Here is a 22,004-nt window from a genome sequence, read left to right on the forward strand (position 1 = left end):
TTCCTTTTTTTTTTAATCTCTCTCACAAGTGACTCGTTAAATCGCAGAATACGACCTTGTATGTTATGTGCAGAGATAAGGAACAATTATGGAGAAACAAAAGTAAATGTTGATTCCCCAGTAGAGCAGAAGAATTTTGGCACATGTCTCAGATCTGCATGTTGAAACTCACACATGCATTAATAAAACTAGAGCCTGAATGGTTTGCTGTCATGTTTAGTAGAAATCCTGGAGGAGTAATGAATCAATCGACCGTGCATTTCTGATTTACGTCTGTATTCGGTTTTTGTTCTTCCTTACTTTTGGTATCCCATCGAACATTCACAGGCGAGCTCTTGTGCTCCGTGATCTTCACCATATCACCCTGGCTGTCGGCTCTCCAGGCAGACACGGTGCAAGAATACTGGCCCATGTCGATATCCTGCGAACCAAAAGTGAAAACTAGTCAGGGAACAAAAAGTTGCTAAAAAGCTCTCATATAAAGATAAGTCAGCAACATATTCTTAATTAAGCGCAGTAAAGCTAAGAAGCATCTTTCACATTATACATAATTATTTGATCCATATGTGCTATAAAACTATTTATTTCTGCAGCTTTAACATTAGAAACAAGTGTCATATACTGTATATAATCTGTGTCTGTTTATTCTAAAACATGAGCAAAGTGAAATATCAAAACGTACAATGTTAAAATGCATGAATTTATATAAATTACATGCATAATTGGTCTCCAAACAAATGTTGGTTTCACCGTTAGTAAATAGGATTATTCCCCATATACACAGTTAATTTATCTGAATACTGAAATCACAAATGTTTCTGCCATTCTTCGTTTGAGTTTTCCCACCTGTGTGCGGAGGATTCGCAACTTGAACGTGTTCGGCTGGACTCTGGTCAGAGACATCGCGCCGCTCTTCAGCCGGTCGGAGTACACGGACCCCGGCAGCAGGTTGCCACTTCCGTCCAGGGAGCCGATGTGATGCGAGGTCTTGGCGTCATCCCCTTCTCCTGCAGGAGATCGGACAGATGACAGACTCTATAAAATGTTTCATGGCAATTCTATTTAAGATTGAGAAACCAGCTGAGGTAAAAAGAAAGTACCTGGAAGTGCGGAGTGCTCCCAGGTGACGCCCAGTCGGCCTCCTAGGGGTACATGGGTAATGTTGGTGACGTGGCAATCCAGCTCTGTGGGTTCGGCTGTCACCTGGGGGTTCACGGCAGGCTCAAGGGTCAGCGTGTAGCTCGGCACTGGGGAGAAACAACAAGAGAGATTCAAATTTACTCTTTCGATTATGTAGTTTAAACTTTAAGAGATGACTCCCACCCTAACGGGATCTTAGACACTTTACACAGAATCACCAGAACAATCCACGGTGAATCCATTTTCCTTTTAGTGGTTCAGTCCTTAAATAGAGCTGTGTGACAGAACCAGACAACAAAAATAGACCTGAAATAACACTGTTAACAGTGGGAGATGAGGTGTGCGTCAGTGTGTGTGTGTGTGTGTGTGTGTGTGTGTGTGTGTGTGTGTGTGTGTGTGTGTGTACAGTAGGTGGGGAAGCAGGTTTTCTCAGTTAGACATCCAGATTGCACCTTTACACATCAATAAACAGGATACACACACACAAAAGATTACCACACTTTGTGAGACATCTGAGCCACACACACACGCATATAAAAGCAGTTACTAGTGTGTTATTAGCGTGTCGACATGCTGATACCTGCCACCGACCAACACACAAGGAGATGAAACGCTACACATACAAAGTGTGTGCATGAGTGTGTGTTTGGCAAAGGAGGAGGTTTCGCGTGATGTCAGCTGGACGTCACAGACACACACTGACTCATGCGCCGTCACCATCTGCTGTGAAACGCACACACACACACACACACACACACTCCATAAGAATGTGTGAAGGTTTCATGACTAATAGCCGCGTGCCTCTCGCTGTCCCTCTCTCTATAGTAAGCAGTCGTCCCACACCTTCAGCTGCTCCCATGCTTTACAATAGAAATATAAAAGAAATAGCATTGGCTTTTTATCAGGGTTAATTAAAAGGTTCATTCACCAAACGTCCATTATTATAGACCAGCTTATAAATGTAGGAACAAGACATAGAAGTGATCAACCAAAACCTTATGTTTTTGTTTAAACTATTTTCTTGAAACTCGGGACATGGGGCAAGGAAGAACCCATAAAACTTTGGCATTGAACTGGAGAAATAAAATTCTGAAACTTTTTTTATTTTCACCAAATTCCAAAGAAATTATTTGTGGTTAAAAAAAGAAATAAATCAGGCACATTTAAAGGTCTGATTTCTGTGAGTTGGTGCAATTTAGTGCAGATAAAATCAGACATTACGAACGCTTACGACTTCAGCAGAGTGACTTAGTGATTAGATTAATGCGGTGTGCGGTTTCTGTGGATATAAATATCGAAGAAAACAAATCTCATGTTAGCTAAAAAAATTAAAGTTTTAAAAATAAGGTTTTTTTAGTTTTTTTTTTTAATCGTGTGGCCCCGGGAGGCAGAGCGAGGAAAAATAGGTCAATGTCAATAACACAACAAACTGCTTTCAAACTGCGTCGCGCTGCATGTGTTCGTTTTAAGGAGCTCGTCTTAGTTAGAGACTCTTAGTTTGCAGTGAATCTAATGGAGATTTGCCACAGACTGCTGTGTTTCCACTGTTATGGTATCCAATTCATTATTTTATCCTATTTATAGAGAATATCACTGTAACCTGGTGATAAACAATCATAAAAGAAGAATGTCAACTTAAAGAATTTGGGCCTTAGGGTGACTTTCACCTGATTTTACAGTTTGTCCTCATAGAAGTGTCAAAATCTAGATTATGTCGGTTGATAATGTGAATAGAAGGTTTATATGCCGGAACAAATTGTTTAATCAAGTTACAGCCAACTATAGCAGCCGCACAAAAATGTAAACAGACACAGAATGTGTGAACTTTACATCCAAGACTTCACTGAATCCAGTGACGGTGCCATTGTGCAGGGCAGGGAGCTGAACTGCCAACCAGTCAGGTGGAGAGGAATGCTGTCTTCTGCCAAAACAACCAAAGGCGTTCCGGTTTAAGTGCGCAGGAGTGTGTGTGTTGTCATTCGTGTGTGTGTGTGTGATAGGAAAACCAGATATGAATAAGCCACTCGAGCCATTCGCTCTTTCTGTCAACACGCCGCGTCTCACAGGACGGAGGGGAAGTACGAGCTGACACACACTGAACATCTGGTACATTCAGCACATACAGCTACATGTAATCAGATTACAAGTGTGCCGGCAGATAACAATAATCAGTTACCACCTTTGTCAGGCTTGCCATTGTCTCTATGTTATTATGAGATATTTAATCCCATTGAGAAGTGTATTAATTTCACATTTTATGAGCGAAATGTTTATCACTATTGTTTCCCGAGATCATTTTCATGCTACATGCTCAAAATCGACAAACGAGGAATCCTGTGCGATGTAAAAGATCTAAATGATAAACTCTCCAGACTCCAGACACAGATGCTGAACTGTATAGATGCTAAAACATCATAAAACCACAGACTGGAGCATCATACAGCCGGTGGCGGTGCACAGCCTTCTTAATTTAGCTGCTTTGAATTTCACCAAAGGAGAGATTTTCACCGAGTTTAGGAAACTGCCGGAAAAGCTGCAGGAAACAACTTAAACCGTTTCCTCAGGGAAGAAAAACGACTAAGTCATACGTTTAATCCTGCATGAAATAAAGTTGACTGAAGTTGACTCTTTTATTCAGGTAGCCTACGCAATTATTTTTTTTTAACATTTTACATTTAGAAAACCAGGAACGCCCTCAGGTGTTCAGACTGACATTAGCACAGTGTGAACAAACAGCCCACTTATTCACTTCAGTGAAACCAACGTGTTTGCCAATTAGATACATGCAAGCATCCAACCAGTGCAGTTTCCGTCCCTCCAGGTGTTCCTGACATATTGCTTTCACAATATTAATATGAGGTCCCCCTGATCTTTGGCCCCCCCAAATCTGATCAGTTCAAGCACGAGTCAAAGTGAGCTTTTGTGCCAAATTTGAAAGGATTCTCTCGAGGCATTCTTGAGATTCCATGTTCACAAGACAAACTGAAAACACTGGCTATCTCCGGCGAATTAAAAAAATTTGATATGAAGCAGTGTGGATTAGAGGGCCGAGTTATGCTTCTTAATATCATTTCCTAAATTCATTTTCTTCAGCTCCACCTGCACCTCACAGGTCAGCCGTGAGACGCAGTCCCACCAGGGGTGTCCTCTCAGTCCCGCTGGAGCACGTCTGATCGAGCAGTGGGGGGGGTGTGTGACCTCAGTCTGGGCCTGAGCCACCTCCACCGGCTCCTCTCCATGTGGAGGAGCAGCTGAACTGCACAGGGATCCACTCTTTTTTCTCCTCATCGTGTCGTAGTGTGGGGTCAGTCTGGCCACGTCCATTTAACACATTCATGACCACTTATACGCAGAATATTTTCATAAATATTCTGATATGCTATGAAACGTTTAGAAGTTGTGTTAACTGACAACACACACACACAGGGGAAGTGTCAAGGGTGAGAGGAATGTGTGTGTGTGTGTGTTTGTGTGTGTGTGTGGGAGAGTGTGTGCTGTGGGGAGCTCTTAAACAAGTTCTCCAACTCTTTATGCGCTTCCTGGTGAGCTCGGCTGGTAGCAAAGCATCGTGGGAAGAGGAAGTAACCTCAAGGCCGCACCATCAATAGAATAGGAGCCGACTGGTGGATGACACACACATGCATAGTTTAAGTTAATACTGAAGGGGAGTGAGGATGAAATGTGAGCTTCACTCAATTAGAAATGTTGCTCTCATGGTGTGTATAAGCTTGTGTGTGTGTCTCGGCAAACGCTGCATGAAGGAATTTATGCCCTCAGGCAAAAATGTAGGAGTTCCACCAGTGAGAACAGCCTCATACCCCCATGTATGTGACACACACACACACACACACACACACACACACACACACACACACACACACACACACACACACACACACACACACACACACACACACACACACACACACACACACACACACACACACAGTGTTTGAAACATGAATGTGTGTGTAGCATTTACTCTTGAGAGAGGCTTCATCAACTCAGTTTCATTCACACACACACACATTGTTGTCCATTAGTATGCAGAAAGCTTGTGCACTCTATCATCCGTGTAAACACACACACAACACGGCAGATATTGACAAAATGTTCTCGATCGTGCAGCCTGATATTTCAGCTGTGTGTGTGTGTGTGTGTGTGTGTGTGTGTGTGTATGTGTGTGTGTGTGTGTGTGTGTGTGTGTGTGTGTGTGTGTGTGTGTGCCTGGTTGATATTTCTAAATGTTACATGGCTCCTTGAGGCTTCTACAAACTTCTGTGCATCGATGAGATACGGCTGTGGTTATAACTGAGGGCTTGAGCTGACATACAGGATGTACAGCGACCAGCACACTGACACGTACACACACGTATATACACACACACAGTTTAGTTATGTGCATGTGTATTTCAGTAAATTATAGACAACAGAACCGTCCTTACGCTGATTCCCCATTCTTCCTGTGAGAAAAACAGATTGATCATCTGAAACTAGAGCATTAGGTTTGCAGAAGGTCTTCACAGTGGGTCCTTATGGGACCTGTAGTTTATACAGAATTTATAGTTGCAGTATATGGAAGAGAATTTGTGTCAGGCATAACATAAAGAAATGAGGCCTTTTGCATTTCTTTACTAACATTGACATTTTCCACTTTCTCCAATGTTATTTCTCCAAATGCAATTAAATACAATTACCGCCCAATTTCAATCTACATACATTTTTCCAGGCTCATATGACTCAGATGGTGATGATTAATGTTTGAGTCCAAGTGACAACTGGTCAACATTTGCAGAAAATGGCCCAAAGCATGTTTTGCAAGGCCACTGTGACCTTGACCTTCGACCAGCAAATTCAAATCAGTTTATCTGTGAGTCCAACAATGTTTGTGCCAAAATTCAAATAATTCCCTCAAGGAATTCTTAAGATATAGTAAAGGATGGACGCTAAAAATCTTCCTCTTGTCATTTCTTTTCTAATACTTGGCCCTAATACTGCACTGTAGTAGGAACATGGGGAAAAACAATTCAGTACAGGAGCCTTTTATTGTGAAGTAGCTGTGCAAACTCAGACTTATGCTCTGGGTCTGAGAGCTTGTGAAAAGTGGACAACATTTTGAAGCAGAGCTTAGACGAAGCCGACGGCCACAGAGGAAAACAATGGAGGAGACAAGTGAGAGGGGAAGTGACGGCAGAGCCACAAAAACACAGAGAGGACGAGTGTGAAGCTGACACAACTAAAGGGAAGTTGGGTTTATTTAACGTGAAAATAGCAAGTGCCTCCTGATTCAGGAGAAATGAAAACTAAAATGATTAAATCAAAAAAGATGAAAGCAGGTTCTCAGCGGGATAATTACATTTTAATCAAATCAATACTTAATTGTTGTTCTTCTGATGTCAATATTAGAGGCTATCGTCCATTTCAAACTCCACAGAGGGGGAAAAGAACCGTGAAGAGTTTCCAAGCGGAGTTTGACAATATTATGAAGCACCAAAGCAAACTGGACTAAATAAATATTAATTAAGATGGTTAACTGCCACCGCCCTGAAACACAATGGCAGTTGCACAGTAAAGTTTTAGCTGAGTCCATGTGCCAACACCCTTCAGGGGGAATTCTCCAAAGCCTTGAATGTGCTACTGTAGCTGAACTGAAAGTGATTATGTAACAAGTATTTACTTATTCATTACAGTCCATTTATTTCATTAAGATGTGGGAATTGGGAGTTTGTCTGAAATCCATCTGCTGCTGGTTCTCTGATCAGTCGGAATCCGCAGAACCAACAGAACACGGATCTAACGGTACAGGAAGTCAACGCTTCTGCCAACAAATAGTTCCTGTTCGGAACCTCCCAAGAAAACCACCATGTGTCGTTCTGACGATTCAGGTGTTGTGTAGATTGGACAAAGAAGAAATAAACAGTTAATCTGGGGGGAATCACTGAAAGGTGCTGGTGGGTGGATGTTTTTTTTTTAGCCTTTTCCCAGTTATTGATTCTTTACAGCAGAAATATGAAGCTCAACACAAAGGAATAATCTCATTTTTGATGATACAAAAACTGTAAAGGTCTAATTCAAGGAGAACATTGAACATGAAGGCGTCAGTAAGCATCTTATTATTGTTTTGAGGAAATGCAAACTAATTCCACGTCTGGTTGCATATCCCACACATCATCTCACGAGCCAGCGACACTCAGCCTCACGGGCTGCGCTGTAAGATTCATGCAGAGCGAAGAAGAGATGGAGACGAGCAGGGAGACAGAGAGACCACCCACCACGGCAGTAATTGATTGCTGTGTCAACTGTACAGAGCAACACACACACACACACACACACACACACACACACACACACACACACACACACACACACACACACACACACAGCATACCCAGAGGTAGCAAAGAGCAGGAGAGGCATGACTAATCAATTGTCCTCTCAGCAGGAGTCGACAGGCCGACTAGAGGATTAAAAGAATTTCCCCTTGAGATTCATGTGATTCACTGGTACACATCCACAACTCGTGAAATCATATAGAACACACAACTTCTTCACCAGTGCTCTTTTCTTATCCACTGTATGGGGAATCAGGACTGTCCAGCATCGACAAGAGCTGTGCTCTTTGTCGAGCATCCCTCTTCGTTTTCACTCAGCAGAAATAGGAATTAAACAGCGAGCGGACGACGCTGCAGCAGTGCAATATAAAAACTCCACATGATGTGTAGGTTCACGTCAGGATGATTTCCCCAAAGCAACCGTGATGCTGCAGCACGCAGACAGTGACTTGTCAATGAAGTTTTATATGAAGTTTTGTTTGTATGGAGGCTCATTCCATTTGAAATGATAAAACTTTTAGATATATGTATATATGTCATGTATTAAAATGTGAAATGTAAACGTTTCACTCACTGATCTGTGAGACTTTCACCGTCACGGGGCTGGACTTCTTCTCGGCCGCCATGTGCCACCTCCCTCCTCCTCCGGTGCTCTTCCCTCCTTTGTCGATGAAGGCCCGGACTCGGCAGGTGTACTCCCCTCCGTCCTCCACGCTCACCGCCCTCACCCCCAGCCTGTACTCCCCGCCTCCCGTACGCTCCAGGCTCGCCTCCCCGCGCTTCCCCTGCGCGCCGCTCGCTGACACGTTGGCGATCACCACCCCGCTGCGCTCCATGGTGACGAGGTCGCGGTCGCCAGCCAGCCAGGTCACTTCCAGGGCGAGGGCCTGCAGGTTGTCGGCAGCGACGGAGCAGAGGAGCGTCAGCGTGTCGCCGGGAGAGAGGAGCAGAGGCGTGGAGGGGGATGTGGCTTTCACACTGAGGGACTGACCTTGAGAGGACAGAGACAGCGTCAGTTCATCCACCCTGATGTGTACAGGCAATATAGTGCATCAACAAAATAAAGGCTAAACATTATCAGTCTAAATATTTATGCTGCATTTATTATAGTATTCTGACATGACTGATTGTAAAGTGTTTCAGTCCAATGAAAACGAATCATCTCCTGGTTCCAACTGTTTCCATTTTCTTTAACATCGTGAGTTTTTGGACATTTCCCTGGATTTCACACAGAATAATAAAAATCAGACACATTATGGAGACTGATATTTTTGAGTCTGTGCAATAAGGTGCAGATCCAAATAAAAATCTGGATAGAGAGAATTTAAATGGGGTTTCATAAAGGGACTTTTGGGCCTTGGCGGAGGTATGTGCTTTACTGAGTGGCATTCTAGGTGTAAATGTTATGAATTTCCTCAACTCTCTCTTCACTCCCTCTATTTACAAGATGGATCTTATAAAATAAGAAAAACGACCCATTGGAAGAAGAAACCCTCAGAGGTGACGTTACGTTAAAGCGGACAAGATACACAAGCTTCAGAATCTTAAAAGACAATGTAAATAGTCGTCTGTCAATGTCAGAGACGATCTTTAAAATCCTCTCGGAGAAAAGACGTCCTCCAAATTAAAAAGGACCGTCAGTCTTCTCCTGTGTATCTTCAAACCAACAGTCGGATCAGCGGGTTTGGATTCGGTCTCCAGTAACAACCAACGCTGCAGTATGTGGTAAGAGAGTCTCTGTATGGTGTCTGGGAGAGGACAAAAGAGACAAAGCCCGCCCTGTTTGACTTTTCTCATCCTCTTTACTCAAGTCAGTAAGTCAATATGAACTGACCGGGACACAATGGACCTGGGACCGAGACCTCTGTGTGTGTGTGCTGCTCATCTCTGGTTTCATTACAAACCACTGGGTGTGTTTTCCAACACTTAAGAGGATATGGTAACCTGGAAAGATATAAGATATGGTGACCACAGCAACCACGGTGAATGAAAGAGAGTGTGAGAGTGTGTGTGCGCTGGGCCTCTCTCAGGACAGAATAAGACAGAAAGACGGGCATGAGGGTCACGAGCCTCCCGGGACACAGCAAGAAAAGCCTCACAACAGAGAGAGGCGACTCTCCCACGTCTCTCTCCCTCTCCTCTCATCCTTCATTTTCTTCCCATATCCAACACAGTGGCAGGAAAATGCAAACGCATGCAGTGAAGTAACCTCTCTTTATGAAGATGCGAGAAAGAGCCACTTGAAGATTATCTCTGCAGGAAAAATAATCCACAAATTCTAATTTCACTGCAGCTATAAAACCAGTGCTAAGGATGTGCAGGGAACCTCCAAACGCCAAGTTTAAAGAGGGACTTATTACAACGTTACACCGACTCAGGGGCAGGTTGTTCTATTTTCGTCTCGTCTCCGAAACACAACCTGGGGGGTGGATGAACGCTGGCTCGTCTAGTGTGAACAAGAGCCTCTGGGTGGTGAGGTGCCATGAGTTCTCTTTCACTTCTTTGTCTTATCACTATTAATTAGGTTTATTTTAGGATGTGATCCAGAGGCACAGAGGGTAAGAATCGCAATCGTTATGTGACTCAGAGTTTTCTTTTCAGGGCTTTTCACCTGCGAACATCTTTTTCAGGTGCTGCAGACGAGAACTCCGATTTCTAATCATGTGCATGTCACCTCTTATTTTTAAGAGAGAGTGAGAGAGAGTCACCTTTCAGCCTTACATGAGTTTAATCACCCTTGGTACAATGACAGGAAAGACGGACGAAATGCTAGCTCCTCTAACGTGAAGCCAAAGCATCTGGAAGCACTCTTGTGCAGACTCTGTCTCCAAATGCACGGATGTTTCATCAGTGGTTAATGTTTTTTTCTTACCTGTAGGAATAACGTTAACAGTCCCCATCTCTTTCGTATTCTCCACGATTTTTATCCATTTCCCTCCATTTTCATGTGTCCACTCCGTTCCATTGCATTCATAGGTCCCTCCGTCAGAGGTCGTCACTCTCGATATCACCAGTTCAAACACTCCGTTCTTCCCCGGGACCAATCGGATGCCTCCGTCGGCGTAGCGCCGGGCGTACTTCAGCCCCGTGACCACACCGCCCTGCGGACCGAACGTCAGGATTTCCTCTGACGTCGCGCCGCTCTTCAGCGACCAGGTGACGGACAGGTAGGTGGGCTGGGTGATCGTGCGGGTTACGTTGCAGGAGAGCGTGATGTCACTGCCCTCTGGGACTTCTGGGGCCGGGGTCTGCGGGGAGACGCTGAGGGTGTTGGGAATAACTGGAGGAAAGACAGAAACATTTGAGGAACACATTAGTAAGACTGTAAAAGAGGAATATCACTGAACACTAAATATATGGATGATGGATAATTCAGCATGAGTAATGGTTGCTTCCCCTTCGCTTCCTTCCTTCACATTTTCTACCTTTAAATACTTTTAAATATGAAGGTCGTATGCTGGTTCAATCTACTTTTACATGAGCGGTGTTGTCTTTTTTCAATTTTACCCCAACACTGAGGCTAAACTGTTTATTCCTTGTTTAGTGTTGCACTTTTACACCGTCTGGTTGATAATCAGCAGAATATTTGCATTTTCCCTCATTTTTCTTCATCGTCTATTCCTTGAGGCGGATTCCGAGCTGTGATCTTGTTTACCTCAGTGATCACTTTACAAAAATTGCTTATTTTTTGGAGAAAAAAAAAAATCAGCAGAAAACAAAAGCAATGACACAACAACATAATCAAGGTAAAAAAAAGAAAAAGTAAAAAAAATTCCTTCCCTGCACTGTTCGGCATTCATCTTCTCCACCCACCCCACTCCTCTGTGCTTTGAAGCTGAGCGGGGTAAATCTCTGTATACATGTGGGGTATGAATGAGCTGAGAGGCACGTCTGATTAAATACTGATGTGGTGAAATGGAAGTTCACGCAGAGAAAAAAAACAAACATCAAAAGGAAGTTAAAAGGGGGGAAATGGAACAATTTCAGTTATTAAATGCAGGTATTTATTGGGCGGAGTTACAGGATCATAAATCATGATGACTCTTTGTATTTCCACGATATAGTCTGGTGAACTAATGAGCTTGCATCGGCCACTAGGGCTCTCTCAATCAAAACAATTTTAAAAAGACCTAGTTTGATTTCATCGTAACTGTCATAACGATCAGTTTCGTAGTACATGGGCTACAGGAAGTACAGTTGCCTCTGCCTCCTATTTCATATTCACATGATTCGATTGGCCCTCGTCTGCTTGAGTGTTTGTTTACACATGATTTTATTGGATTCTGCTCGATTTCTAACGTAAGTTCGAACCCTAATGCATCGCCCCATTCAAAGTGAATGAGCAGGATTTCCATTAAAGCCTCCCATGCGTAAGACTTTGCACTGAGGTCGAGGTTAACGTCCGGGGATTCTTTAAATCAACACAGAGTGGCTCTCAAAGTGTTGCACAAAGTGGCTCTCTTGTCAAGGTCACCGGCTGAAGGAGAGCTAAACGAGCAAACATACTGCACCAGTCAAAGTCATAAATATGTGATTGATTGTGTGTGTTCATAAAAGTTAATGACTTGCCTGCTCACACACAGCACAGGAAACTCTCTCACAGTGACACATTTACCTTCACTGTTTGTTTTTGCTCTGATAATGAAAAAAATAAACCGTCCTGCTCGATTTCGATGCCTGACCTCCCGGATGCGCTTGGCTGCGGAGTGTCACGTTGGAGCCGGTCTTAACAGAGCAGCGTTTGCCGTGGCTTTGTTTCTCCCCTCGTTATGACTCATGAAGCAGGAAATCTCTGAGAGGAGAACACTGCGGACCTTTTCATTGCCAGAGATCTTTGCTTTCACGTCAACAGAGATGAAAAAGGGTTTTACCTCCGCTTTCCACCGCGAAGAAAAAGACATTAGATGCTTTGATGAACGGCATCTGCAGCGTAGACACGGGGGGTTAACAATAAAACTAAATGGCAGACTCACATTTGTTATAGGACGACTGCTGAACAAAAATTACTGTCTCGGTTTCCTCATAATCATCGACTTGTTTTGATCTTTTTCATATAAAAACACAAAATACCACCAAAGAACTGCGTGAGCGTCCTCATGATACCAACTTCATATATCTTAAAATCATAGTAGCTCTAAACTCTCCAAGTTTCCTCCCAAAATACTTTATACATAAATAATGAATAATCCGGTTTGGAAGCTAATTGTCGTTGTGTTACAAACGAGTCCAAGAGGCGACAGATGGCTGGGGATGAGGAGTATGAAGCTGAGCATTGTGGGAATTATACTGGTGCCACAATTAAGTCCTGAGGGAAAACAGATTTTTATGTATTCAGAAGAACAAACTGCTCATCTCATCTGTAGGTAAATAAAACTTAATAAACAGTGGATGACTGTGTTTTTAACAGAGGTCAAATGACTAATGTTAGATTCCTACTTCAACTGTTGTCATGAGGCAGAGCCACGTCACCGATTATGATCACTCCCACTTTGTGTAATGAACTTCGGCCGATGGGATGTTACAGCAGGAGCGTTTGAACCACCAGGTCTGCTTTGGCAGAAAATCCTGCTGAAAGGTTTTCAGGCTATAACCAAGATTAATCCCAACTTTATCCATGGTCAGTAGGGTTTTTCAATCTTAATTTATTTGTCTTCCATTTTTTTCCACTCCATTTATTTATAAGCTGAACCAGCAGTCGACCTCAGACAGGAACACACATGTCATCCCCTTTAAACCAAAATGACGGAAAAACAATTCCCCTTAATATCCTGCTAATTCTGCCATCCCCTCTATCCCCCATGAGAGAGAGTGCTGCGTGTGCAGGTGAGCATCCTGTAGTTAGTGCTGCTAAATAAATCACAGGGATCAGCAGTTTGTTTTTTAAAGTTGAAACCGCCTGCTCCTGCGAGATTTGCGTGGACCGGAGCCAAAACGAAACAGGAGGAGGTCAGAGACGTGGTCAGAGGCTCACAGCAAATACCGGCCAGAGTGGCAGCGCTCTTTGCCTCTCTCTCTCTCTCTCTCTCTCTCTCTCTCTTTACCGGTCAGATTGACTATCAGAATCCGATGTAAACTCGTTCATACATTTCTCTACTGCATCAACTCCAAACGTTAATCACCTGGGGATAAACCTCCGAGACATATTCACACCAAGTCTGCAAAAATGCATCATTGCATTGTTGAGTTATTTTGTACATACAGACACACGGGGTCTTTGGCTGCTTTAAGTCACAGTGATTCCCTGACCGTGTGATGTCCGTGTACTTGAATTTGAACATCGCCTTCAAAGAATACTTTCTGTGGAATTCCTGACGTCCAAATATATATATCTTCAAAGTGAGGATATAAACAGGACAGTAGTGGACACTAATAAGACTAGTAGTGGGAGTCCGAGCACACAGTGGTGCTGCTGTGACGTGAGCGTCTATGGCAGATAACAAAGACAGGACAAATAATCTGCGTTTTGCTCTATCAATTAAAATTAGCCTGAAAGGAGTTCTCAAACCCTCAGCGACCTCCACTTCTCTTGTTTGTTACATAACCGAACAGCCTCAGTGGGGCTATGGAAGCTCATTGTGTGTGTGTGTGTGTGTGTGTGTGTGTGTGTGTGAGAGAATGAGTGCTGACGAAGGAGGTGCACAAGTCTCGACTGGTAAAGACCCTCCAGCACCGAATCTAACTCATCATCTCTGTTAACGACTGACTGTCTCAGGTACGTGTACACACAGACACACACAGACACACACACACACACACACACACACACACACACACACACACACACACACACACACACACACACACACACACACACACACACACACACTTTTCCCATACTGTATGCTCCACATATACATGACACAATCTCTTTCACACACAAACAGAGCTGCCTAGTTAATTCAGGTCTAAATTTAACAAGGTGTCTGGGGAGGCGTGCTGGGAAGCAGAGAGCAGCTGAACATGATGGTGCATTACGGAGCTAACTAACCTGCTGTCAGACAATCCCTCTTTGTGACTGCATCCCTCAAATTTCAGATTTCACAGCGTAAAAAGAAACAGAAAAACACACTCGGAGAAAAACAGAGGGACTAGTTGTGAGTTTTAAGCATCCTGCCTCTTTAGGGATCGGGTTAACAGCGGATTTAAAGGAGCGCTGTTGCCGAAATGTGCGTTTAATTAGTAACTGAATAATTATGGAGGAGAAACCCAATTAAATTCAAAAGAAAATGCTGAGCATGAGTTTCCTCTGTTTCTCCCTGTTTCTTTGTCAGAAAATGAAAAATTAAAACCGTACACAGCGAGTTCTGAGGAAGATCTGAAGAACCACAGAATTGTCTCTGGATGTGTTTTTTGTCCTTAAAACGATTCCATCTTTTGCTCTCAGTGAATCATAAATGCTATGTTCAATAACATGTGTGGCAATATATCAAAATATTAATAAAAACCCAACGATTCCAATAAAATGAAAGGATTTATTGAAGAGTGGAGCATGTCCGCTCGTGATGACTAAAGCATGATTCACGCTTTTACTGTTATAACTTTGTTGAGGGCAGGGAAAGATAATGATCTGGTTAATTATTAAAAAGTCAACCCTGCCTTGAAGAACTTCTCATTTACGCTATCAGAGCCTCAGAAGTTAAGTCAATGTAATTTGTTTTTTTAGTCATTTATAAAAATAAAGATGAGGAAGTGCTGCATCTTATCAGCAGTGGAGTGACGCAGGGTGGTGAATACGGTTTTTATCTCCTGTGTCATTATTCGACTTGTCGGGACAGTTCACTTCTACTAAAACAGGTTGTATTGGTTTTATTGCTCTTCAGCAGCTGCTCCCATGGAAACATTATGCTCATATTCAGGTTTAAATGAGGCCATATACAGTCTAGAGGCGCATCGGACCACCAGAAGGAGTTTGTCTCGTGAGCCAACAGGGGGCGCTCACTGTCATCGGTAAAGTAAGGCAATAATACATTCTTTAGCTGTGTTATTAGACGCCAGTAAGCGAAGACGTCCTCAGACTTGCCGCGAGGTGTGGAGCTTTCTGTGGAGCTCCCTTTAACGTTGACTGTGGGATTGTCAACTCTGCAGAAATTTTACGCCGACAAGACGTCAACTGGTGCTTTTAATTTGAAATCTCTTAGCTACCTTTTCGTAACTTTTCAGGTACGTTGAGTCTAAAATAGACATTTTTGATTCCAGTGATAAGATGATACAACTAACTCTTCGATAATTTCCCCCCACTCACTTTAACTTCACCCTCTGGACTGTTTTCCTTTAAATGTCAGACGATGGTATTTATATTCTTTGCTCAGAATTTGTGCTTCACGTTCAAAATCTGCGTCTCCCTGGCCTTCACTTGACACAAGCCAAGTTCTCCCACCTGACATCTGCTCCCCACCATGAGTGTGTTGACATGTGCACAGAGTGTGTGTGCGTGCGTGTGTGTGTGAGTGAGTGAGTGAGTGAGTGTGTGTGTCAGAGCCAAATTTACGATTATAATCATCTAAATCCAGCCGGTGTGTGTGTGTGTGTGCGCAAGAGGGTATATACATGGTCTGTAGGGCATTACTAAGTCATGGAGATGGCTGTTAAATGAACCAACGAAGCCAGCTAACACACACACACACACACAGTCCTCCTCTCCCATACCAATGAGCTGGACCTGAGCCTCGTAGTTGCCGCTGATGACGGAGTCTGTGCTCGGCGTCTGGCACCAGTAGAACCCGGCGTCCAGCGCCTTCACCTCCGCTATCTTCAGCTCCACCTCATTGTCCCTGAGCCTCACCACCGAGATGTCACCAGACGCCACGCGCTTGCTGAGCGTCGAGTGGGAGTAGCTGGCGTCGAAGGTGGAGATGATCTTCAGCTGCGTCGCGCTCGGCTCCCTGGACATCACCCACTCGAAATCCTGCAGGACAGAGAGGGATCATGACCAACATGCGAAATAGAGAATCAAATCAATTCGATTTTTAAAGCCCGATTCAGTTTGTCTCATTTCCTAATTTCCGATTTTTTACAAGCTTCTTTTTTAGAGTTGCTTTAGAATTTATTGCTACTCACAGTGACTCAAATTTGTGAGGGCATTAAATACAACCTGTTTTTTTCCACCTTCCTCAACATTGCAACATAGGGTGTTTTTTTACTTTATCACCAATTTCCCAGGAAACAGATATCTATGAGTGTGTGTAATTTACTTGGGTCTTATCTGAGGTATGCATTGTGCAATTGTAGTTTATTTATTACAACAGATTTAAGCTATGACATTTCATGATTCATCAGCAGCTCCTACATAAAAAATTCCAGCAGTGCAACGATGACAATCACCTGCTCACGAGGTCCCGAATACTCGTTGACGTCACATCTGATGGACACCGGCTGACCCTCCACCCGGATCAGCGGACCGGGAGACACCGTCACCACTCGGGCCGAGCACCCACCTGGAGGGAAGAGAAAGAATGTAAAAGAGAAAAATGAGTCTGCAGCTGAGGCTGGGCTGGATTTGATGGACGATGTATTGAAGTCTTGAATTCCAGAAAGCAAAACCTTCCTGATCTATGAGCCACGGCATAATCTCCTGCATAAAAATAGAATTTACAGGATGAATAGGTTTTATTCAGTTATCATCTCGAAGGGAAATACTTTATGTGCATGTTCCATTAGAAGCAAGATGACTAACAGACAGACAGTGACTCATCATCACAAGTTTTATAAATGGGACGTTAAAGAATGACGTTGACAGATTTTACAAAAGTCCCAATCTTGGACATGACGTCCCTGTTGCAACAGGCGAAACAGTGACACACACACACACACACACACACACACACACACACACACACACACACACACACACACACACACACACACACACACACACACACACACACACACACACACACACACACACACGATAGTGTGTGATAGTGACGATGATGCTGCCAAATCCTGAAGTGCGTACAAACACAAACGTGCCCAAGAAAAAAAAAAAACAGCCGCTGGTTGTGGCAGCTCTCCAGCTGATCTCAAAGACCCCCTCCCCAAAAGCACAGCGGCCCACAAAGCGAGCGTGTCACTCTCCTGACATTCCAGCTGCATGAGTGAAGCATGCAGCAACACGGCACAGTCGGACAGAGCTTGCAGCTGGTTGGTTCAGCCAAGCTATTGCTTCCTGGTTCTGGCTGCAGGACGTCACCCCCCCCCCACCCCACAAGCTGAAGGTATGCTGCTGGGGTTGTGTGGAGGAAGAATATCAGCAAACTACACTTGAGCTGCTTCTTGACAGGTTATCAGTGTTCAGAAGAGGAAAAAGCAGAGCCAGGTGTCCGACCTTCACTACGAGCAGAAAACTGTCAAGTGGTAAAAGCTGGTAACAAATTCCGAATGCTCAGCTCTCCAGAAACAGAAACAACAAATCTGATAACAAGACTCTTGTTGTCCCGATTTAAAATCTCACAGCATTTGCAAATTGTTAAATGTGAAATAACAAACTGTCCCTCGTCATGAGTGAACAAATGTCACCGATATGTCACAGATATTTAATAAGACACTGACCCTAGACTGTATTTATTATAAAAAATGGACGATATGCCTGCTCCCCAAAAGTGAAGCCAAAATATCTGGATTGTCTCCTGGTGGCTGGCTGCAGTTTAGTATGTTCCACTGCTACACATCACTACCACATATGAGTTAGAGACCTTGCTACGTTTTGGGAACTGAACTGTGTCTTCAAGCCAAGCATCAAAAACTAGTACAAGCATTTTGGCAGCAGACCCTCGGTCACATTCTTAGTGTTATCATCCTTAGATTGAGTGTGACCCAATTCAAATAGTAATTGTGCAGCATTTTAATTAGCGAAGAGTCTCATTTAGAAACATAAATTTAATCCTCCGAGCAGAAAATCTGCACCTGGATCGAGAAAGTCCATCATAAATAAGCCCCGTGATTCTGAGGTCCAGCGATACTCGGGCGGCTCCATCAATACTTGAGGGTTTTTTGGCGGTTCGCCTGGAGTTGTGTGTGAACGCCTGCTGAGTGTGAAGCTTTTTCTGCTGTAGTAAGTAACAAGTCACAATGAAATGAGTTCCACACAAAAAGCTACTGTATGTTTGTGTTCACTATCCCCGACTGGAGTGGCCAATGGTGCAATTTATGAGATAAACCAGAGACGGGTTGCTGTTGATGGATGTTTGTTGTCCGACTGCGATAATTGAACGGTAACAGTGAAGAAAAGAAGAAGGAACCATTTAACACTTACGAACCACAACGCCCAACAAGCATAAAACTTTGAATTTAATGACGGAGCAGCTGCCATACCTCAAGCTAACATAACAAAGTGGTTTATTCGACGCAGGAGCTTCCAGTCTGAAGCGTCTGAGGTTCCTCTGCACGGCCGAGTCGTTCGGAAAAAATTTTGATCGCTTCCTTGAGTTAATTTTCCAACATGCAAAACGCGTGCAATGCAATTTATCATCGAACTTAAGCTGAGAAAATCTGTCGCTTCCTTTCTGCTTCATGCATTTCCCTTGCTAAAAGGCTGATGGCTCCATCCGTCTCTAGAAATGAGAGACTCAAATGTGCTGGGCCAGCAACAGCAACAAAGATGTACGGTTTTTAAACTGGATTTCCAGCTGGCCTGTCCGTCTCTCCTGAAACAAAATACTGCACAGCCAGCAGAGCCTGCGGGCAGAAAAGGAGGTGGGATCATCAACTGAAATTGTTCTCTGACATGAACTCCGGAAAATGTAGGAAAATGTTTCTAAGTTGACATCGTGGAGGAGAATTGACAGCTGGTGTTAAAAGAAACAACACCTCAACTGTTTTTAGAGAGAATTGCTCTGAAAGAACCCGGCTGACTCTCAGTGAACTTCACTGTGACGTCTTGGCCGGACCAAAAACTCATTAAATATTTCTCAAACAAAAAAAGGAGGGTGAGAGACTTTTGCACGACAGAGGCAAATAAATGTGCTTTTAATTTCAAGTGCATAGTCTGTGCGTTAACCTGAGCGTGCATGGTGAAAATAATGTGTTTACTGCTCCCTACAGTTCATTTGAAAGTCTTTAGGGTTAGCAGGAGTAAAATGCTCATGCCAGGCAAAGAAAGAAATTGCCTGGGGCCCCTGCGCTAAGAGGGGGCCCCAGAGAACAGCTGTTCACAAACATTTAGTGAGAACCCCCTTAAATTCTATGACCGGCTGTGTAGAGAAAAGCCCCATGCCACTTGTTTTCTGCCATAAGCTTAGAAATTTTAGCAGTTCTGTTGAAGACAAGAATGTCTTCATGCATGTGTATGATGGTGGGGGGTTTGCACTTCAACTTTGCTTTGGGGGGGGGGGAGTCCCTTTTGCCTGAGGCCCCCCAGCCAACAATAGGTGTCTCTCGGCTCAACAGCTCAACACAAACAAGTCGTGAGGCATCTTCACAGTTGCTGCAGCAAAACAAAAATCTAAATTTATGAACAGAACTGTTAAACAGGTTTCACAAGCTCACAGGTTTTGACATATTGTCTGGTGATGTGGGAAATATGCTCGAACACGACCAGTTCTCTCCTGAGGGAAACAAAACGTGCTTACATCTGAGGGGAAGTGTAACCATGAGGTTTCGTCCTCTGGGGAGTCTGCATATGAGTTTGATTTTATTTAAAGCACGAGAGTCCACGTTGATGGGAAGTACTTCTGTCTCTGCAGCTCCAGGAGCGCTGAGCGACATTAGATCTTCTTGCACTGCTCTAATTTAAGCCAAGTCGCTCTCTCTCTCCGTCACACACACACACGAGAGAATCTACTGTTGTGCTCACAAACAAACGGCAACCTCAGCATTGGTAAGCCCTGTTCAACCTTGTTTGGCCCGGAGGTAAAAAGGATGCCGGTGAACAAGCCTGGGTTTGTCCTGGACTGTGGTAAAATCCAGTCTAATGACTATGCACTGGTCCTTTGGTTCAAAACACACTGGTGATCAGTCAGACAGGTTACACTCTGGTATGGACGCAATGCAAATAATAAGCGTGATCATGATGGACAGTCTTGAGTGGCTTGTTATGGACCTCGATCACCTCATGATTGGTCTTAATGGGCGGAGGGGAAGTGATGGAGGAAAGCGGCCTCATTTCTTTGGCTAAGGAGGTTCTGTTTTCACTCCTGTTACAGAAACACTGCAGCACGAATTACCACGAAACCTGTCGGGAGGATGTGATGTTGGTGAGGGAGGAACTCATTCAAGTTTGGGCTGTATCCAGGTCAGGGGGCACATCCAGGATTTGAATCTTTAACGCTGCAAGAAATTGTGTTTTTCAGCATTTACCTTGATTTCTCTCAGAATAATTCATGGGTCTAGATGAGTGTGTAGATCCACATAAGAGTCTGGCTCCAGTGTTTCAGTGTGGTTTCATTCTCATGCTTTAATTAACCTCAAGGCAGAATATGGATTAACCGTCTCTTTAATTGACAGATTCACATTAGCTAAACACATCTGAGCAGCTGTTACAAAACAGTGAGGCAGTGCATGGAAGAGGGGAATATCTGCAGCTCGCCCTCACAGGGGGGAGACTTCAGCACCGAACTCCTTTTACCAAAATGGCATTTTAGCATTTTTCGCTTGTCGCCACACGCAGGAACATCTGAGTCGGATCCTGGTACAATGTGTCAATGTCTTGAAGCAGCTCTTCCATTCGGCTTCATTCACTGCATCAAATGACACTTGTTTTTCCACTTAAATCCACTTTTAAAACCTGCTAAACGTGCCTCTGCTGCCATTGACAGGTACATAGGTTGGGGCCAGCTTGCGATGTGGAGGAGTTGGAAAAGTTTTGAAATGGATTGAAATAGAGCGCTGCTTAATGGATCTGACACACACCGATTTGACTAATGGATTTTAAAGATGTGAGAATTATTCAATGTGAATTGAATCGACGCGCGTATTTGTGCTGAAATGCAAATACATTTTAAATCGGCGTGTTTGTAAATGAAGCGTCGGGTGGACGGGAGTTAATTGGCCAACAAAGATTAAAAGACGTTTCTTACCGAGCGTGAAAACACAGAAGACGAGTGTGAGAAGAGAATAATCCATTTTCATCCCTCTCTCCTTCCACTCTTTCTCCTTTTTCCTTCACTTTCCTCCCTCGTTCCCTTTGTCCGGAGAAGACGAGTCCTCCTCTCCCGCCGCTGCCGCTCCACTAAAACTCTCAGATGCGTGTAGTCACCGCACCGCACCGCACACCGGGCGGAGCCGCGCAGCAAAACGGATGCACACCGTGACTCCCTGGATCCAGTGATCCGGATCAAGACAAGAACGCGTTTACACGGTGCCCACAACACTGAACCGGTCTACTGCGTGTGTGTGTGTGTGTGTGTGTGTGGGAATGTGGGTGAGACATGAGGGAGGAGAGAGAGTGGCCGGAAGTTAGGTGAGTGTCTGGAGGAGGAGTGGGGAGGGAGAGGGAGAGAGGGAGAGAGAGAGGCAGGGAGAGAGAGAGAGATGTGAACCTGCCTCTATCATGTCACATGTTTCAGTGTCTGATGTGACGTCTCATCTCTTACTGTG

The 22,004-nt window shown here is 44.0% G+C and overlaps 1 protein-coding gene across 1 annotated transcript in view; it reads right to left on the bottom strand.

Moving 5' to 3' along the window:
- Positions 1-21,842, bottom strand: part of ptgfrnb (prostaglandin F2 receptor inhibitor b) — a 43,083-nt gene extending 21,241 nt beyond the window's left edge. Inside the window, exons 1-8 of the mRNA XM_069520496.1 lie at positions 21,485-21,842; positions 16,794-16,906; positions 16,119-16,377; positions 10,345-10,752; positions 8,047-8,463; positions 1,101-1,247; positions 847-1,007; positions 301-421 (exon numbers count right to left, since the gene is read on the bottom strand). Of these exons, the coding sequence (XP_069376597.1) occupies positions 301-421; positions 847-1,007; positions 1,101-1,247; positions 8,047-8,463; positions 10,345-10,752; positions 16,119-16,377; positions 16,794-16,906; positions 21,485-21,536 (1,678 nt within the window). The 5' untranslated portion in view covers positions 21,537-21,842. The remainder of the gene's footprint in view (positions 1-300; positions 422-846; positions 1,008-1,100; positions 1,248-8,046; positions 8,464-10,344; positions 10,753-16,118; positions 16,378-16,793; positions 16,907-21,484) is intronic.
- Positions 21,843-22,004: the final 162 nt, after the last annotated feature.

The sequence above is a fragment of the Paralichthys olivaceus genome, chromosome 24, assembly GCF_024713975.1.
Source record: "Paralichthys olivaceus isolate ysfri-2021 chromosome 24, ASM2471397v2, whole genome shotgun sequence".
In the NCBI taxonomy this organism is placed as follows: domain Eukaryota; kingdom Metazoa; phylum Chordata; class Actinopteri; order Pleuronectiformes; family Paralichthyidae; genus Paralichthys; species Paralichthys olivaceus.